This window comes from Hippoglossus stenolepis, chromosome 3, assembly GCF_022539355.2.
Source record: "Hippoglossus stenolepis isolate QCI-W04-F060 chromosome 3, HSTE1.2, whole genome shotgun sequence".
In the NCBI taxonomy this organism is placed as follows: Eukaryota; Metazoa; Chordata; class Actinopteri; order Pleuronectiformes; family Pleuronectidae; genus Hippoglossus; species Hippoglossus stenolepis.
The window spans coordinates 20,730,470-20,751,412 of NC_061485.1; the positions used below are offsets into that span (position 1 = coordinate 20,730,470).

Sequence of the window (20,943 nt, forward strand, 5' to 3'; positions counted from 1 at the left end):
CAGCGTGTGCCAGCCAAGATCAGTCGTCTGGATATGGTCCACAAATGCTCAATCTATTACGCAAATGTATCTCCCACTTCACCCGCTCACTTTATTTAGCTTAATCAACTTGTACAATACACACTGAATGGATTAAAGAAATCAGCCAAGCCAGTGGAATTCCAGTGTTGCCTATTTAATATGTATCAACTACTGCAGTATCAATGAATTGAATTATTAATAGTATATGAATATGTATTAACAGCTTAAGGAAGATCAGAAGAAAACTTTTTTAATAAACATATACAAATTGTTTTCTTGACAGGTCAGCGTTTTTCACTGTTGCACACATTGAGAAACACAAATGGGAAGAGTGTGAATGAGAGTAAAAGATTGTGTCAGGTTTGTGTGTTGGGCAGAGAAGCATCAAACTGGGCTCTCCTCTTGTTCCCGCAGCAGACTGAGCAGCTTCTCCATTTTGGCTACTTCCACCTCTGGACCTTTAGGCAGCTCCTGACCCTTCTTAGCCTGCAAACACACATTCTATTATTACCATAATGTGACTCAGATGTACACAGACTCATACATACCTAGACCATACACAGTTAACAGAACACAAAAACAGATTTAAAGTGCAGGAGCAAAGTGGTGCATTACCACCTCATTATAATATATGCAAGTAGAATGGCACTAAGTGCAGTTCATACCTTCACCAGCGCCCAATATTCCACTTATGATACCACAATGAAATTCATTAGATCCAGAATTTTATTTGGATCTGCACCAAATTGCACAAACTCACAAATATCAGATCAATTAATTATTCACTGAGAAATCCACAAAAAAGTGAATTGTTGATGTTGACAATATTAAGGGATGGAAAAAATGTAATAGGTACTTTCTGCGGTCACACCCCACCCTTCCACAAAATTTCATGGAAATCAATTGAGTAGTTTTTCCTGCTAACAAACAAACAAAAACAAATGCAGTCAAAACATAACCTCCTTGGCGGAGATGACTGTATATAAATGATTTGGTTCCACTTTATTGTAGAAGTGCTTTGAGCTTAAGGGCACTATTGCAAAGGGTAAATCCAAAGAGATTCTCCAAAGTTTGTGGTGTGAGCATCTTCTTATTGTCGGCACATTAAAAACATATTAAAGTAATTCATATATAAAAATCCATCTGAGGACTATTTACAGCACCTCCCCATCAAGGCTCCTACACGATCATTCCAGGTTTTTCTATTACTGAATTGAATTACTTGATAAAAAGAAGTCTTGCAGTTCAGCATAGCTTCACTGGACATTTTAACCATCTTAAGTAGGAAACAGTAGATCTGACTGCATCAGCTTGTACCACAATCAACTGCTGACACACAATATAATATTACCACATACTGACAGGATATTCTCCATGGATATAATGGACTTTCATTTTCAGAAAACAAAAAGGTCATTCATAATAACTTGTCAAAAGCATTCAAGAACTTCATGAAAATTAGACAGCACAGTTAATATACTGGGGCTGTCCAGGTATCCTCAGGACACTGAAGAAAACTGCCTCAGGAATGGAGAAGGCAGCTCACAGTAGACTGATGGGAAGCATCAATAAACTGTGTGTGTGAGTCAAAACAAAGGACTATTTAATAACATTAATGATGGTTGGTTACATTGAAGGGACAGAGTCTAACACAGGTTCTTTTCTACATGCTCACACTGGACAAATCACATCATGAGGCATGTAAAAGTATAAAGATGTTAGTGGGGCTGCAACCTTCAGCGGCTGCATTTGAAGCCCGATTACGTCACAGCTGCCTGAGTAGACTGTCCCTTTTCAAAGACTCCTTCAAATGCCTCCTTTCATCCCCAAGAAACAAAGGCTCCAGCAGGTGGATCCTTCTAGGGCCAAAATATCCCAGGATTCATTGCGCATACGTGACAAACCAATTTACAAAGAGGTAATGGTGCCAGCAAGCGAGGAGGCATCCAATGCTTGAGTATCATGCTTCAACTGCTAATAGTACACAGGTGAAAAAACCAAAGAGAATTAAAACTTTAGCTCTGTTGCTAGGCAACAGCAATAAGGGTGGGACAAGCTGGTGACGTTGATCGCAGAAATCCTCTGTAGACCAGACCGTCTCATTTCAGTTCAGTCTTTGTGGTCTATGCAACCCACAAAAGGAAGCAGCCCCTGAATTCTATGGTCTGTGCACCTTACATGTTATCTGGCCAAATGCCAAACAGCAACTTACATTAAATGATTGTGTACTAACAAGAATATAGTTCTGTATATCTTGGAGGCAAAAGTATCATAATGTATATGATGAACATATATTACTGGTAGGCTATGGAAGTGGTAGAGCGAGACTGTTTAGTAGTCACAGTTGAACAGTCGGGGGTGACTCTGTGAACACCTTTGAAATGTGAGATTTGTTTTGGTGAAGCCATGTTGAAGTTTGAAATGGCTGCAGTGAAGGAGATGATCCAGACAGACAGCTGCACTCCCTAAACGAATCAGCTTCAAATCTCAGTGCAACACAATATCCCTGCAATGATGAATGGCTTAATAAAAAATAAAGTCTCCTCCACAGTGGAGAGAAAGGCTGACTGAGCACAAACAAGCACTTCATAATCTGTGCTCAATTTGTTTTTTTCAAATCCCCTGTTATCCCTGTAGCTGGTTTGCTTATCATTAAAATCCCAGACTTGCATCCCATACCCCACCTGTGCTATCTTATTTGTGTCCGCTCATTTACCAGCAGTGTACAAAAATACTCATTTAAATGCTTGGATAAATCAAATGTAGATGCTAGGATAGTAGTTATGTAGGGGCAACACTGATAAATGGAGCATCCCTAAATATTGCATATTGCTGCTTTTATAATGCAAGTGTTAGTTTTTATTTGTGGGTAAAAAAGAAAGAGGCCACTGAAAAGATGAGATGTGTTGTGTATACTTACACTGTAAGTATATACACTGTGTATACTTTTATGTTCATTGTGACCATAGACTGTATATAAAGATAAATGACGTGTCTCCAATTCCTCCCACTATCCAGTATCCTGAATATGAACACTTTCATTTTGTACATTTGGAGCCAGAGTCTGCGTGGTAGCGATCGGGGGGGTGGAGCTGGGGCAGTGAGGTGGTTTATCTTAGCTTTGGGAGAACAGTCATGTTGTCCATTTTTTATATACTGTCTATGATAGTGACACATTCAGCCACAAAGTGGTAAATGCACAAATGTGACAAATTTATGATACTTCTTCTCCATATTAAACAGTTACAAATACAGGTCCTGTGAGCAGCAGAGAACTTGGTCCCACACAGCACAGAATAACAGCACAGTCACTTAACATTACCTCATTAGTATTTGTAGCCCTGAGGCTTACAAATGGGAAATACCTGCTCAATATAGCACAAAGCACAGCACCCAGTGTGCTTTGGGACATATTTTGGCAGTGTATACGCTGCAGTGAATTTGGAGAATCTTAATAACTAATTAAAACCCATTTGAGGAACATTGGAGTACAAGAGAGGTCAAGTGGATTGTTTGAGCAAGAGAGTTAAGAACATGGGCTGACTCATCGAAAGCCTTTTAAAACAGGCGAGTACAACACACTGTATTGTTAAAGTCTGGATTGCTTTGGCACTGTGCTACTACTCTGCTATTTTTGGGTACATTACGGAGTTAGAATGTCTTTGTGAGCTTCTAAGACATATTATTGGTAATATTAGCTGTGGGTGTTTGTGTGTAATGCACAGTTTCCAGACTGGGTTCTAAAATGCTATGAACACTTTCACTGCTGCTGAGCTGTGCAATAATTTCCCAATAGGACACTTAAAGTCTAGTCGGAGGTCACTAATGATGTAGTGCTGTGAACGTATGTGTTGAGCAACAAACTCATAAATTGTGTTTATGAGTGGAGTGTGGCAGGAAAGCTGTTTCTGCACCCAGTTGATGAAACTCAATGCATAATGTAGCAACATGTAGTGAAAATAAAGACGTATTACTCCAGTCAGTAGAATGTCTTGTAGTTTACATGCACCAACGTGAACAACACAAAAGGAAACCAGAGAGGCAGCAGTGACTGTAAATGGGCCCTGATTAAAGTGTTGTGACTCAGTGTGCCATTTAGTTTCCTCCTATGTTTAGTAGAGCCGCCGTGATTACGCCACTGCTCATTAATCATGGTCATCAGTGGCAACGCATCCTTCAATGACTCATCAATGTGAATGGACCGGAGGCTTCGTTGCATTGTTATTTAGCAGAATTAGGTCTAGGTCAAGACTTTGCAAAGATTGAATCACCTGATGTGCTTTCATTGATGTGGAACAAGTGGCAGTCATGAATAATGCAAGAGGACAAACACGCATTCAGATTGTTAACAGATAAGATGGTATATATACGGTGAAAGAATGTAATAGATTAACACATACACACACACACACACACACACACACTTCTCCATAGTAATGAAAGGGTTGGTAGTTTGGTAGCTAATTTGTAATGTGGACAAGCTCCATTTGTATGTGCCAGTAAGGCCCAATTATAGAGATAAAGCAGCAAGAGACATAGAATTGTAAAGCAGCTGCATTTAGGAAGGAAAGTTTATCTCAACTCCTCTCACCACTGTGACAGGCTTAATGTGGGTGTACCTTTGGAGTAAATTATTTTAAATGTTTGAAATCCTAGAAACTCAGCAAGACTCTGACCTTGGGTTTCATGCGGAGGTTCGGGGAGAGTTTGAAGCTGGTGACGTAGCCGCGGTCGTCGCCCACTGTGATGATGGGATAGACGGGGTTAAATTCCAGGTGCGTCAACTTGGTCTTTTTGGCCACAACTGACTGCCGACAGATGGCCTCATATTTGTTGATGCTGAGGTCAAAAACATGAACCTGAAAAGACACAAAAACAGTTTTTCAAAATGTGTTTGTTCATTAACATTGAATAACTTGACAGCTCAGCAGTATGGCACAACCACAATGAAGGACTACTAAAGCCATTGAAGAAAAACTATGTGGAGATAAATTCATAATATTACGAGAATAGTCGTAATTGAGGATAAAGTTACGATATAACAAGAATGAAGTCATAAAATATTACAAGAATAAAATCGTAATTTAATGAGAAAAAAATGCATGATATTATACGAATTAAGCTATAATCTAATATGTCATACAATCATAATAGTAGCGGAAAGATGTCATAATTGAGAAGAAAGTCATGACATTACAAGAATTAAGTCATAATTAAATGATAGAAAAGTCACAATATCACATGCTTTCTTGAGTTCCACTCTTTCGGGATCTGAAATCTTAATCAATCTCATTGTTTCTTGAGAAGCCACAAAACAAATAGCTCACAGATTACAGTGGAGCACTATCAGTCTTTTCCTCCACCATAAAAGAGGCAATTTCCTCCAGTCCCTGTGGTTCTTCCTTCAGAATAGAAAGTTTCTTGCACAAAGTCCTGATACTTCTGATAATGTGGTGCTGATGTGGCACAAAATTAACACAAACTAAAGTATAACTGAAAAAAAGATGCTCCACATTTCTCATTTTAACTCGAAATCCCAATCTAATACACTGTCTTACTGATGGTGCACTTAACAATACCTGGCCCCTCTCATCGACCACTTTAGACTGTAGGATACGAGTGCTCACATGATGCCACAGTGAGTAAGCAAAGGCTTAATCTGTTGTTACACACTGCCTTTTCATATCTGGTGAGGAGGTGGTCTTTTATGTGATGAGGAGAACAAGCCTCTGCAGGGATGCAAGTCTAACCATCTGGTGCAAGGAAGTCATTCGAAGAGTGTGCAGGTCTGTTTGTATGTATGTGTGTATGTGTATGCACGTTAGAAGCTCAAATACATAGCGATAGGCTTCTTTACCCAGAAGGAGCCAGATCACAGATCTTCCTCTTTCAGGCATTCAGACAATCTGTTGACAAGAAAATGAGCCCACTGCAGAGTACGGCCCACTGCTTTCACCAGACTGTGCCCAAGCCTATCAGGTTCACACCGTCTTTGTGTAGCTGCACCACACAGAGCATCACAGTTATCCCTCGCAACCAAACTTAACAAAATCGTATATGCTACCAGGGTACAACTTTCTGTAACCTCCATCACAGCAGCCATGAACAAAAATGTTTTCATTGCTAATATATAAGAGCTAAAGTAACATTAGCCATGACTGAATGCAGTACAGACTGACGACATCTAGCACACAAAAACATGGAGCAGAAAGACATTTTATTATGCTTAAGACCGTTTTATTGCTTTATTTTGATGTTTAAGTGTAAAAATAAAATGGTAGGTAGTACGAGTCTCATCAATGGGGGAAATGCTGGCACCGTTCATGATTTAATCCCGACACAATCTAATCTCGACAACAGTCGGCTCAGATGGAGAGGCAAGGACAGAGGGTACACAGAGATATTTGTTTGCGCTGCACAAGTCTGTGTCATTCTTACACCTGAGCCTGCCAAGAAAGTCATTATCTTTATGAACACATGTACTCGCGCACAATCATTGTGTCCGTGACATTTTGCAGGTTGCCGTCAACAGTGTCAGTAAATACACATCAAGGAGCACACACACACACACACAACTCATTCTGAGTCGTTCGATCAGACACTTGTCACAGAAAAACAACAAATGTCCTGCGAAGAAGCTGCTGCCCCGGGGAACATGATGCTGATTAACATCATGCAGCGTGACCGCACCAGTGACTGTGTGACGTCTGACAATATTCTGTTGTTCTTCAAAAATCTGACAGTGATCTAATATCAAGGCAAGGTTAACACTGCCTTTGGCTTCACAGAAATATAGAAGTTATTTAGTGAGTCCTGTTAATTGTGCTTGACCATGTCAGGTTTACAGGTGAAATTTCACAACTTTTCAGCCGAGCACATCCTTAAAATTGGAATCATATTTCAGTTTAGAGTTCAGCACCCTGAAGAAAAAAACAAAAACTCTACCAGCTACATTAACCTTGATTGATTCCAGTTTAATATTCTTGTCCTCCTGCTGCTTGTAAAAACGTATACCCACTGATGAGCTTTTGATGAGGTTTTTTAAATAGCTTCTGAAAACTGCTTTTGATCCACTTTCGTAGAATAAATCACAATACTCATGAGACTTCATATGCTTTCCAGCAGAGTCATTTCATTTGGGTTACGTTTTTTATTTATTTGGCGGAAGATTTTAACAATTATTCTGGGTTTAAAAATCCGCCATATGTGATGCCAGTTATTTAATTGCAACTTGTTTACTATGAAACAGACGTTTGCTTTTCTTTGTTGTTGTTGGCAAATCTCACTTCCATGTCTGGTTGTTATGTACTTTATGGAGCGTTACTCTATACATCGTGCCTGTGCTGACTGAATCTTGGCATTGGAGAGAACCCAGACATGCACGCACACACGCAGGAAAGGAAATGTGTCAGACACAACACTCTGGACTGTAATAGCGTGGCACCGGCTGGTACAAAGACAAACAGATGAAGACAGTCTGCAGCAATATTAAGAAAATATGCGGAGATGAGCAACATGGCATCCAGTGAAATTACTTTTGGCTGGAATCAACGACTGTGGCCTGAGGCTAATCTGATGGGATAGTAAGGGTTAAGTCAGCTGGGTCTGAAACTATATTGAAAGGATAATAATGAAGTGGGTGGATGTTGCAGCTGGTGGGATTCCAATCTGTCAGGTAAGTGTCAAAGTGTGGTGGTGATAATCATAGGCTACAGACAAAGCATCCAGAGCCTCATATAGCTCTGCAACATGGTCAGAGACATAGTCAGCTAATACCTGTAGCCATGAAAAAATCCATAGTAATGTGTTCCTCAGGATCTAAGATATTTAACATATAATTTAACTGCCATTAACACTGTCAGGTATTGCAGAGTACGCAAATCTATGTACCGATCTCATACCACATCTTTAAAGTATACTAGTTTTATCCACATAAAACTGAAATCACTTCTTCGCTGCTTCAAAACAGCAGTTGGGCTGTGCTGCCACTGTTAAGTACTGTTTTTAGAAAAGTGATTTCCAGTAATGCAGTGTTAGCCAGAGCTAGTTAAAATGTCCACAATTTGAATTATTTCATGCTGGAAAGTCCCACAAGTAAAACTGGGCAAGTGCTGTATTCAGTTTCGAGCTATTTAAGGATGGTAATTGTTGTGTATTCCTAAATTTATTTATTTTTGTTCTTTCTCAGTTATGACTGCCAAACTACACAATAAAAGAAGTTCAAGTGCAAGTATCAGAATCAGAATCAGAATCGAAGAGAAAATGGTATCGGAACATCTCTATATAATATACATGTATCTGGCCATTAATGTACATGTGATCCTCTGGTTTCTTCAACTATAAAGGCAAAATATTTTAAATAAATCTGATAAATCTAAACATAAATAATGCATTGAGTATTCGGAAGGTCTGAACAAGTGTAAAAGGACACTTACTTTGCCATCTGTTGTGACAGCGGCAAATACAGTGGAGGAATATGGAGACCAGGAAACATCTCCAACAGCTGCATTCAGGTCAAAGGTGAACATCGGAGTGCTGGAAAAACACACAGTGATAGTGTTCAGGTTAAGATTAGAGAAAAATCAGTAGGATTTTTTTAATACAAAACAGCACACTGTATTTCTAGGGTCTGTGCATTATTCTCTTCCTTCTAGTTTCCAGTGGTGGCAAATCAACAACAGTTGTCAGTTTTAAAGAGTCCAGGGACTGCTGCTGCAGAACCTGGCAGAGGAAACGTGTGGTGATCAAACAGAAGGCCCCCCCCCACACTGGTTCCTCATGTTATCAACTTGTGAAACACCACGAAGTCAATATGAAGCAAAACTAAACTTCAAAGGACTGGAACCAGACACATATGTTTTTAAAATGAGGGAGGGAGTGTGACAGAGAAAGAGTAAGGCAAACTTTCCCTAGGAATAGACTTAAATACATACATGAAGACAATGTTTATGGAAATTTGGTGATTGATTGACCAAGTAAGAAACTAATTACGCAACCACCACCTGAGAATACCCTCTTCAAACATTCAGCAAGTGAGGCAGTGTCACGTTTACGGGTTTATTATCTAAATGCAGACAGAAGTGGAAAAAACGAATCAAAAGATTAAAAGGCTTACACTCCGTAGGCATGCTAAAGAAAAGAGATCCAAAAACCAGAACTCAGGTCATAAACATACAGAAGACATCAATTAAGAACTAGACTGAGCAGACAAACTGGGAGCACAGAGACTAAATACACAAGGGAGGCTGGGATAATTGAACACAGGTGAAACACATAAGGACAGGAAACAGGATCAAGACAGGAAGTAAAGCAAGTAAGAGATACAAGAGCTTCAAATAAATATGGATATGAAGAAGAAGATCCAAATATACTAAACAAGAAGATTTGAGTCTAAACTGTCTCATCAAACGGTCCAAACAGAAAGTCTCTAATAAGTCCAACAAGGGGGCAGAATCATGACACAAAGTTCAGAATTCCCCATTCAGTGTTTGAATATATTTACCAAGTACAAATCAAAAACGTAGTTGTATTGAAATCTGTTTTCAAGAACACAGTCACCACAGCTTTAGCAGCTAAATTAATTTTAAACAGAGCCACACAAAAACAAACAGCCTCACACCCCCTGTCTGTTTGGGCTGGAGATGTACTGTGTGTGTAACTGTTTCCACGCAGCTCCATTACATACATTTTTGTGGTGTGCTTTTCAAACTGAAACTTATGATTATGATTTTCTTCTTTTACCCGCCACATGATTCCTTAAGCATAGAATACAAGTTCAAGTATTTTTTATGCAAAACACTTTCAGAATCTAATGAACCACAGTAAGCAAACTGGAATATCAAAACAACCATAACTCTTCCCGTCATTTGCACCTGCTTCCCTAAACAAGTCTGTGCGAGACGTGCCTCAGATGACAGGAAACAGACACTCCATGCTGGTGTGTCTGTTTGATGAATAACACGCACTCAAGTAGGTGTAGAATGTGTCGCAAATAAAGCACAAAAGGCTTATAAATCTGGCCCAGAGAGGGGTTTTTTCCAACGGCAGAATGACACTGCACTGGTAGATTCATAAATTGTGTTCCAGTTTATCACTGGGCCGAGGTGCAGATTTGTGGCGCTGACCTTTTGGTTTGATTAATAGACTTTTTGCAACTCACTTTTTATTATCACAAGCCCTTCAGTTTATTCTGGGCTGGCTGACGTCATCTGACAGGAAATATGAGCCTCATCCGTCAAACAGAAGGAGCAGTTCTCTGTGCCAAGCTTTGTCACTTCTAAACAGTGCAGTAAAGAGTTTGGGAAAAGTTGCTCAATCCAGTCCGCCCCCCCCCCCCTCCCTCTGGAAATAATAAAGCTTGTGGGGGTGTTATGGATCATTCTTGAAAACCCTATTTCTCATAATGGGAGGATGATTACTGTCATTATTCAGTCGAGCTGCCCGTGCTGACAAGAAGTGGGAGGTTATACGGGTTAGTCAAATAAAGCAGGGAAATGATGCCGGGTACAAGAATGCAATAAAGACTAATATACTGTAATATTATGGAAAGATTACAGGAATACTGGTATCTTATAATGTCGCCACGGAAACAGAGCATGAAAATATAAATAAAACCGCAAAACTGCAGCTGCTATTCTGTGACTAACCAGTTTATGCTCCTAAACATTGATAAACAGTCCATCAAAATTATATGACAACTAAATACTAGCCAATGTATGTATTTACATTTTAAATAACAAAAATATTTTGACTCTCACTCTCTGCCCATGGAGTATACTGCCATATGTCAAGTCCAACTAATGTCTTTAGCTGCTTTTTTTAACCCAACACTGAGGAGGTTCAAAGAGAGACTGTGACACTGAGTATTTCAAGCTTTTCCCCGGAGACGTCACCCTCCTCTTCAAACGGGCTCCAGCCAAATATATAAGCCCTCAAAAGCTTCCCATCAGCCAACTCAGGCAGCTGGGTTTAATGTGACGTGGCGCCTTTAAGCCAGCAGTGTCATAAAGGGAACTCTGGCTGCTGCAGTGACAGGAACTTAGTCAGTAATGAGAACGACAATAAGTTTGTGCATCTTGATACAAGAAATGAAAATAATCCAATGCAAGAAAAGCAACACAGAAATGGAAAAGTCATTTGATAATGAGAGAAATCAGAAGATAACACTGTAGATGGCGTTTACTTAGACCTAGATAAAACAGAATAGAAACAAAATGAATATGTATTGATCAGAATGGAAAGCTCCTATCTACAGCCGCATCAAGCATTCACTTAGTTATCTTACTTGATGGTATGGTCCCAGATCTTGACGGTCCAGTCTGAACTGCACGAGATGAAAACCTTCGGGTGGAAGTGGTTCCATCTCACAGCGTCCACTGCCATGCTGTGGGCATCGTAGGTCTCCAGGAACTGGCTGGAGTAAGTCTTTGAGCACTGGGGAAGAGAGGCAAGGTCTTGATTTGGACGAAAGTGGATGATGATGATTCAACTCTAAGATGAAGGTCATACACGTAGGAGGTAAACTCCGAGAACTGTCAAACACTGGAGGGAAACAGAAATACTAAAGGAAGGGGAGTCAATGAGGAGACACATTAGGGTGCAGGTGTAGGTGATCAAGAAAGTAGGAAACATGAGGAAGTGAGGTGACCAGAAACGAGACCAGATGTGAGTTTCAAAATAAAATAGAAAATAAAACAGAGGGAGGATTAAAAACGTAACATAACTCTCACAACTCTCACAACCCTAACCCTCTCAAAAGGGGAAGAATCATGACACTGTCAACAACTTTTTGTATTTGAAGTGGAACTACATGCTTTTACATTATTACTATAATATAAATGGCAATAGAAGTACAGATACATGTTTTTTTTTAACTTGCTGTACCAGATTTATGTTGTAAAATTACTCTCAAATTGTAAAAGTGTCCTTTTTCAAACAGAAAACTTCAAACATCTCATCAAAGGAAATATCTTAAACAGATTCTTAACGTAATGAAAGATTTATCACAATCCTTCAGGGAAACGTTAAAGTTTCCATGGTGAGCTGCCCTTATTATAGCTCATAACATATAACCACCACCTTCAAAAGATATCATACCCCTATTTCACTACTAACTTCAAAAGAGGCACAAAAAAAAAAACCTGTTACTTCAAACCGGTATTTTTCTCAGTGTTAAAATAGTAGCAATTTGTGGAAATCAGTGACAAACTGAAGCTGAAGTGGACGACTCATGGCTTGTTTGAGGATACAAATGTGGCAAGACAAAATGAAGGAGTATTCGCAGGTCTTCTTCTGACTCAAAGCTCCATTCTTGGCACCTTTTAATTCTGTCAATATAGGAAATGGCTTATTTTTGTTGGGGAGGATATTTGTACACAGGGACACTGCATATGACAGTGACACTTCCATAACACCAGGAGACTTTCTGGAGCTAAAAGCATAGTCTGACTTTTAGTCCACTCTACATATCAAGCTTCAAACACATGGATCCCCCACTTCCAACAAGACACCACCATGATGTCCCCAAATTGTTACATGGGCTCCTTAACTCCCAAGCCTATGAGCTGAGAAAACAAAGGAGACTTGACAAAGTTCCCTCCAGAGCCTCAGAAGACATCAGGCAAATGTTTTCCCAGGTTTACTAGCACTCACTCTTCATGACTAGGGAAAGGAAAAAACTCAAGTTAACTTTCATTATTAGTTTTTTTGACAGCTGATGGACAATTTCTTCTTTGACATTGCTATTTGGAATGAGGCTATAAATTAAATATCCTTGATAGTCTAATCCAAAGAGACAAATGCAATTCTCTCTGGTTCAAGGTTGAATTATCCTTTAAATTTCCAGTTTATCTTGCACTGACAGAATAATGTTTACCAAAACAGCAGGGATAAATTTACTGGATAATATGGTATAAAACAGCTTCCTGCCTCGTGGGGACAGCTGTTGCATATCCAAGCACTGACAGATTGATAGTTGACCTGCAGCTTGGTGAGAGATTCTTAATCTGTCCTCTCCTGGGGTTTCTGTGCAGTTGAACCTTGATGTGACAGAACATATTTCATCACACACACTGGGTTCGTGTCTGGCAACATGTCTGCAATGAGAGCTGGCTAGGTGAGGTGCTTGCAAAGGAGTGTGACCAATGCGTGCGCCTTTCCTTGATCATGTATTGTGCCTGGTACAAAGACAAACAACATGCTGTCAGAGATGATTACAATTAGGTACTGTAAATAAGATGTGTATGACAGCTGAGGGTTTCCAAAGACATTTTCAGTGCAGTGTCTCGTATTAAATGCTGTTTGTGTGCCATGGTGCACCATATCACACAAGGTTATTAATTTATTCAAATTAATTACAGTTTCACCTCTTTAAAGCTTTATGGTTTTAATTGTTTCTTGATGACACTGAAGCTCTCTTGGGGAAGGACGGTTGGGCAGTGGTTAGCGCTGCAGCCTCACTGATTTACGGTTCGGCCGAGGTCTTTCTGTGTGGAGTCTGCATGTTCTCTCTGTGTTTGTGTGGGTTATCCATCTTCCTTTCACAGTCCAAAGACATGCAGATTGGGGGGGTTAATTGGAGGTGCGAATGGTTGTCAGCCCTGTAGAACGCTAGCCACAGTGTATCAGGCCTCTTGCCCAATGCTGGGATTGGCTCCAGCTCCCCTGCGACCCTCCAATGATGGCGGTATAGATAATGGATGGACAGATTAATCTCTCTTGCTCGCACATTAACTAAAAATATTGGCTTTGTTTTTTTCATGGGTGGGTTTTTACTGTATGTTGATAATAATGAAAAGATAAAACAATTCAATCTTATCATTTATTGTCACAATATCATTACCTGCCTGTGCGTGTGATTAAATTGATGGATTTGTGTTGTCATGTCTTAGAATTAATGTAAACTCATGTCACCTCACTACTGAATTGTTTTCTCTTTATGACCGTACGAGATCGACCTCCGTCAAGCACAAAGTTTAATTTAATAAAGATTAGACGATTTTAGTGATGTGTGCATTAGTCACTGAACTGTTTAAACATGTTATTACATAGTTAGAATGAAGGGCACAGTAACTGCAAACAAATGAGACTTTTTATGAGTCTTTCTGCCTCCAGTAACAAGAACATGAAGATAAGGTGGGAGGCCATTCATAAACTACCAGCTGTCTGATGTGGACAGAGAACCTCTGCTTATGGAGACTCATTAAGCACTTAATGTCCACCCTGAGGGGCTTCCAACAGACCACACAGACACACACAAGTGCACATATGGACAATCACACTCTAACTCACTATTAATGGAAACTTTATAGCTTGTGTACCCTCTGGAGTGTAAGCTCAGCATGTTATCTGTAAGTGCACCACAAACAAAATGAGCTCTCATTTGTCAGGGCAGATACTGGGGGACAGTGCCAAGGCCAAAGATTAACCTAATGTCATTTAAGGGCAATACAGGCAGAATATGCATTTTGGGGCAATTTTCAAAGTCATCCAAACAAACCTAACTGAAACGTTGTTTCTGATCAATCGGTAGAAAAACGTACGATCAAAACTGGTGTGAAGAACGAAGATTGGTGTGATTTAGGCTGTTCAAGTCATACATTTAGTCATACATTGTCTTCCTTTCCACCTTCATATACCTAACTTGTCATATGCATCACCTCATGTTACATCAATTGATACAGTGGCATCAAGTTTTGTTTATTGGCACTGACTCTATTTTCAATTAATTCATGAATAATAGTTTATTTTAATATATTTTTTCTTTAGACGATTATCATGTTTATATCATATAATTTGCTCTGAAGCCAGTGTTAAGTATCTTCAGGTTTCTGCAGGTTTCAACCAGTTAAATTTAATTAGTGAATGAAATTTATGACAAGATATTAAGCACCAGAGTCCCACAGTTACTAACACTTGCCCATAATTAGCTACGAAGAGAATACCCTCAATATGCCACGTTATCTCTCAAACTAGAGACAGAGACAGTAGGAATAGTCTTTGCCACAGCCAAGCCGAGTGTACTGTGATAAATCCTGAGTTGTAATTCATCAGTTATCAGTTTAACGTTGTCCTGTTTAATACAGTGTGCTAATATCTGTACAAATGAGAAAGAAATACAACACACAGAGACATTACAAATTATGCAATGTGTCAAAAAATGTCATTAAAAGAAAAACCCAATTTTAGAGGGACTGAAGTAGCTTCAAATGAACGTTAACATAACTAAGACCTACCGAAACGTATTTAAATTTTTATTTTTAAGGCCTAATATTAAGGATATGACATTTTAGAAGTTTTAAAAACCTCGCAACAACTCTGTATCTTGATGTAATTGCACCACAAGTCCTGCTGTGACTCAGTTCCCAACTAGACATTTGACAGCCCGAGTGAGTCCCCATGACAACATTGATGTAATTTTAGATGTGACCTCTGTCACCCTGCCAAAACCAGCATAGTGGAATCATTGATACATACCTTGTGTATTTTCCCTCCCTCTGTGCCAACTAGGAAGAGAGAGTCGATCTGTTTGTGGAAGTCGAATGCTGTACCACAAGCTGCGGACAAGAGGCATCAAGCACTTCAATTACACCTGCCTGATGTGCCAGAATAAGTACATCTGATATCAGGTAATACTGTGTATAAAGTGTTGTATTAACAATAATTGTTGAAATGGTGAAGTTACATTCATATATATATATATACACATCATGACATGGGGAGTAAGTGCAGCCTTACTGAAGATGGGCAGCTGTGCATCTTCTGGCCCTTCAGATACAGCACCATTCAGTGACAGTCTGATAATGTCTGTGTAGATCAGCTCATTCTGCAAATATGCATACACACATACAAAATGTTACAATGCAGAGTATACAGCAGTATTATGTGTCACAGAACCAATTTGCATTTTAATTTATTTCATTTTATTCTATTGTTATTATTACACAGAATCTTTTGCACATAGTCATTACCTGGCAGGTACAGGCCTGCATTGTCAATGTGGAACATTTTGTAGAGTCCTGTACACCTACGTCCACTTTTGGGGGACCCCTCCTTATAAGGGTGTGTTTCCTGCTTCACATCTCCCCTTTCTATTGTTGTACTCCAAGGGAGAGGTGTGTGACATTTTTTATGTTAACTTCTCTGTTATTGTATTTTGAAGTTTACTTGTTAGTTGAAAATTACTTCTGATGTTTAATCATATGTAAATAAATCACAATGCAGACATAGCTAGACTCCACCAGTTACACACACAAAGTATTTGATTAGCAAGCATCTTGATAGTTGTATTACTTTCTACCAAGATTAATAATGGCCTATGAAAATAGAAGCCAGATAGAGAATATCTGTAAATAAATACACTTTTCTTCACAAACCTTAACAAGTGTCCAAGACACAACTCGGCCATCAGATGACACAGAATAGAAATTGTGGTTGTTGTCCATGTCATCGTTCTGCCAGCGTACCTGAATGAAACACAATAGAGCAATGAATAAAGCCACAGAAAACCAAAGAAAATGATGGTGTGTGTGTGAAAAGGTTTTATGTGCTACATTAGAATAATCTGGAAAAGAAGTTACATCTACATATCATTTCCTTCATTCTCCAGTGCATGAAGTTCTGTGTTTGACTGGAGAGAATCATAATCCAGCATTGCTGCTTGCTTGGTGTTAAAAGGTTTGGTTAGGCTGAAAATATGTCTAACTTTAAACATGTGATTACACCATGTGAGAAAAAAGTAATTGTTCAAGGGTGGAAAGGAGCTTCAGACAAACACTGTGAAGTCCCCTCGCTTCTGCCACCTCGTCTACGCTCACCTGCCAGACAGCGTCAGTGTGCTTGCCAGTCTTAGCTGTGCTCTTGTGCACGGGCTCCAGTCCCTCATTCTTCAAATCGTAGACGGCCACACAGCCGTCATAGAAGCCCACTGCCACCAGGTTGGAATGCTGCTGGTGGATATCGAGGCAAAGGACGCCTGACTTGGTGGGGTAGATGTACTCTGGAAACGATGAGTTCTTTAACGAGTAGAAGACAACCATGCCACAACCCTGCTTGCTGAAGTTGTCTGGTCAGGAGTAACACAGAAAAGAGAGAATGAACAAGTCAATGTTAAATAAAATTAAAACAAATCACAGACACTGAAATATCTGATTAGATTAAACAGAATCAAAATCATGTGAGATGTTTACAGCTCTCCACCCTGTGTACTTACACGATCCCATACCCACAGCAAACAGGTCCTGAATGTTGTTATTCCTATCAAGGGCAGATGCAATGAATCAGTTATTCCCCATTCTTGGAACAACAGAGTTTATATAAAATAACAGGAATACAATCATTTATTGTAAAAGTCTAAAATCCCAACCAATGTCCCCAGAATAATAGCAAAGATCATACTAAGCAAACATACCAGCAGAGGGCGGTGACAGACAGTGTTTTAGCTTTGTCATATTGGAACTTCCACAAAGGGAGAAGGGTGCCCTCCTGGTCCCTGAACTCATCAGAGGCATCTTCAAAGTATTTGAAATCTAAGAGGACCAGTGGAGATGAGAGGAAAAGAGTAATGTGTGAGAACTTGAATAATAAATAAGACTTTAGTGCTGTGTGATATGATTGGTTTAAGAACAGACCTTGTGCTATGTCATCAAATGTATTTTGATGGATCATTCTTTCAAAGATCTTGGATGCTTTTCCCACTTTGGTGAAGTCGTCGCTCTGTAAAAGAAACATGACGAGCGCTGGTATATAAACTGTAAACATTTTCCATTATCACTTTATTCTTCTTATTGATAAGAATGTGAGTATGATGGTAAAGCATGATCACAAGTCCTGGGTATAAAACGGTCATATTGTGAGTTTTGAAGATGTAGGACTATGATTTGATTTGTCATTAATCATTTCTTGTGTTGCAGTAAGTATGGTGGCAACAATATAATCAAGTATAAATATTAGATATAGTTTAAATTTAGGCAGGAAGGTTGATGAGCAATCGATGTACCTGAGTCTCCATCAACATCAGCCTCTTCTTGCTTCTGTCACTATCTGTCTTCGGTAGTGTGGCTTTCTGCTTCTCTTTATTTTTTTCTTGTTTTTGCAGCTCCTCCGTGTGTGTATCATAGATCTCCCACTGCAAACAGATCACGAGTTATTACTACAGTCTTCCAGTGTGAGCACATACATTGACTGAGTGAAAACAACTCCTGCTGAGCATCTCTTCGAAAGGTTTCAGGGAATCCAGCACCTGATTAGCAGTGGCAGAGAAGTTTCTGCGTGGCGGAGGCTCGGTCTGGGTGCTTCTTTCCTACAGGGAACATAAAAATGACTCCACTGAAACGTATGAGGCGCAAGGCTGTGAATATATTATCATACATGAATATGATCTTTTTCATGCACTTTAATTTTTCCATTTTCAAAGGTCAGATATCTTAACCATTATGCAGATGGCTGGCTGCACTACTCCTTCCTACCCTTAGTGGGTTATTGAGGGTCTGGGTGCCCCTCTCACTGAAGTTGATCTGATTAGTAAGTTTCGGCTGCTTCTTGTCTGTTTTGGAGGCAACGCTGTCTGGTCTGTCTTCTTCTCCAACTTCCTCTACTTCCCCTCCATCTTCTACAGGTGTGGCCTAGGAATAACCGACAAAGGGGATTTTTGTTACTCATTCCACATCATGGACTTTCTGACCTTATGAGACAATCAACTGGCCTTGGTCATGCCTTGATTGAAATGGAATATGTAATATTGCCCAACACCGGATTGACTTTAGATAAAGATATTTTACCGGAGTTTCTGTTTCGTCCTCATCAGGTTCGGCTCCTGTTTCCACTGTTACAGCCTCTGGACATTTTTAGAAAACAAACACTTTTCACATGTAAACTGACTCGGGGCAGTTCTTTAATTTACTGGCACATGCTAAAAGTGACATCTTGTGGCACCAAGTATGGACTACACTTGAGGGAAAAAGATGATGCTGTCCTTGAATATCTAACAAAAGTATTACTGTGCTCTGCAGACACAGAAATGTATGCAAACATGTTTTAGTGGGCACCTCCTGGGAGACCCCCTCTGGCCCTCAGTCTTCTGGCCTCATCAGAGTCTTGATGTACAAGGCTGCCCTCCAACACAAAGTGAACAGCCATTTGATCCACAACAACCTGCTTGTAGGAGCGTTCCTGAGAAACGCAAAAAAATCAGGGATGAGAGGATTAGCAAGCAGAGGATCCTGTTAGGGTTGTATGGTTACAGCTGGGAGAGAAGAAATAGTTTACTGTCGTCATTTGAGAATAAATAACTGACAGGGAGACAAGAGGGACTCTTTCTCTGATTGAACAGCCTATGATATGAGACGATGACAGTGTTGTAGTGATGCTTGCATCGACTGTCAGTGATGTGAAGTCAAGCTTGGATGTAACCTCTTTACCTTGAAGCTGTAGCGTACAATATTTTGGGGTGCATGTGGGTTGTTGGCAGTCAGGATCCTTGTGATTTCCTCTTTTAACTCCTAGTGAAATCATGACAACAGCAAAGGTTACACAGACCAGATTAATTTGACAGAGGACAATGACCAAAAACAATAATAAAGAGGTATAATTAGAAAATGGAGTCAAGTCAAAGAAAGCAGCAAATCCTGCACACAGCCCATGTGGCTGTCTTAAAGAGCCCTCTTCTCTTACAGCCTCAGTGAGCTCCAGTTGATCTGCAGGTTTAATAAGTCCTTTCCCATGAGTCTCATCCCAGCCAACACCCTTATCCACACGTTCCTCCTCATCCTGCAACGTACACACAGAAGAGATTTATGTCTTCTCAGTTAAATGGAAAAAGAAAACGATGTTGTAATAGCCCACGTGTTTCCCATATATCTCCCTGTTGTGTTCAAATAGATTAGATTCACTTTATTGTCATTACACAGCACAGGCACGATGCAGCGGAATTAGATGGGTCTAACCAGAAGTGCAATCTGCAATTATAGACATATATGATATATATAACAGCATATACAGAGGTGCAATGGGAAGGTTAGATATCGAAACTCAGAAGCGTTATCACTTTGTGGAAGTGTTCAAACCCACCTTTTTCTTATATGCAGCTTTGGTTGGCTTCACTCCAGGTACCTTCGGAACAATTGAGCCCTGTGTAAACACAAACAGACAAAAACTGTATCGCTTAAAGTGACAATGGCATAGTGGAGGACGCAATAACACATACTCAACATTAAATGTGCTGCTTTTTTTCAACTTGATATACAAACTACATTACAGATATGTGCTTGACACAGAAAATAACCAGCTACATAAAACAGAGAAATAAATATTAGGTGGTAAAAACAAAAACAGTTCATCCAAACATTATGTCAAAAAATTCTTTATAACATAACTGTGCTGCTCTCACTTGTCTTGTCAGTTCCTGGAACTTGGCGTCACCACTTTATTGTTCAGCTAGTAAGCGCTAGCTCAACTAAACTAAGGTGACACTTACCTTTCTCACCGAGGCTGCAGCCTTGCTGTTCTGCACAGACATCGCGACAAGAGTCCAGTTTGGTGTTTTGACGAACAGTGGTTTGGTGAAGGTCTTTATTTGCACAGAAAGTGATACAATATAAAGTTGTAAATAGTTGATCTCGCTGTGTAGCAGCCGCCAGCTGCTGTATGTATGTTGCCAAGACAACCAACCTGCTTCTTCTACTATAACAGTCAAGATAGTTCCCGGTTCTCTCCCCTAAATATCCGTTTTTTCCCGATTGTTAAATATATTATATTAGTCATTATATACCATCAGCTGATAAATCAACTCTATAAAGTCTGTGCCACTTGCTTGCTGCTATTTTGAATTTATTTAGAGTGCTCCAATGTGTTTGTGCAAGCAGCTATTTAATCTATTTAAGTTATAAGTGATTGAGCAATAATCATTTATATTGAAGGGGAATTTTA

At 39.7% G+C, this 20,943-nt stretch overlaps 1 protein-coding gene across 1 annotated transcript; it reads right to left on the minus strand.

Annotated features, from left to right (window-relative positions):
* Positions 1–159: 159 nt before the first annotated feature.
* dnai1.2 (dynein, axonemal, intermediate chain 1, paralog 2) lies at positions 160–20,894 on the minus strand. Its single transcript, XM_035152162.2, has 20 exons — positions 20,492–20,894; positions 20,086–20,145; positions 19,690–19,785; positions 19,437–19,517; positions 19,065–19,188; positions 18,798–18,853; positions 18,486–18,641; positions 18,260–18,319; positions 18,017–18,145; positions 17,649–17,733; positions 17,429–17,546; positions 17,231–17,274; positions 16,836–17,083; positions 16,395–16,484; positions 15,757–15,844; positions 15,496–15,575; positions 11,306–11,454; positions 8,457–8,556; positions 4,698–4,880; positions 160–507 (listed from the first exon to the last, which is right to left on the minus strand). Exons 1-20 carry the CDS (start codon positions 20,531–20,533, stop codon positions 406–408), a joined length of 2,091 nt encoding a protein of 696 aa, XP_035008053.2. The 5' UTR covers positions 20,534–20,894; the 3' UTR covers positions 160–405.
* Between the last annotated feature and the right edge of the window lie 49 nt (positions 20,895–20,943).

What these genes read in the sequence shown, in the direction of transcription:
- dnai1.2 (XM_035152162.2), bottom strand. Translation starts at nt 20,533, where the DNA reads ATGTCTGTGCAGAACAGCAAGGCTGCAGCCTCGGTGAGAAAG. An exon ending in ATTTGATGACATAGCACAAG is followed by an intron (nt 17,547 to 17,648) that starts GTCTGTTCTTAA and finishes TGGTCCTCTTAG; the next exon opens with ATTTCAAATACTTTGAAGAT. An exon ending in TGCTGTGGGTATGGGATCGT is followed by an intron (nt 17,084 to 17,230) that starts GTAAGTACACAG and finishes ACTCCTGACCAG; the next exon opens with ACAACTTCAGCAAGCAGGGT.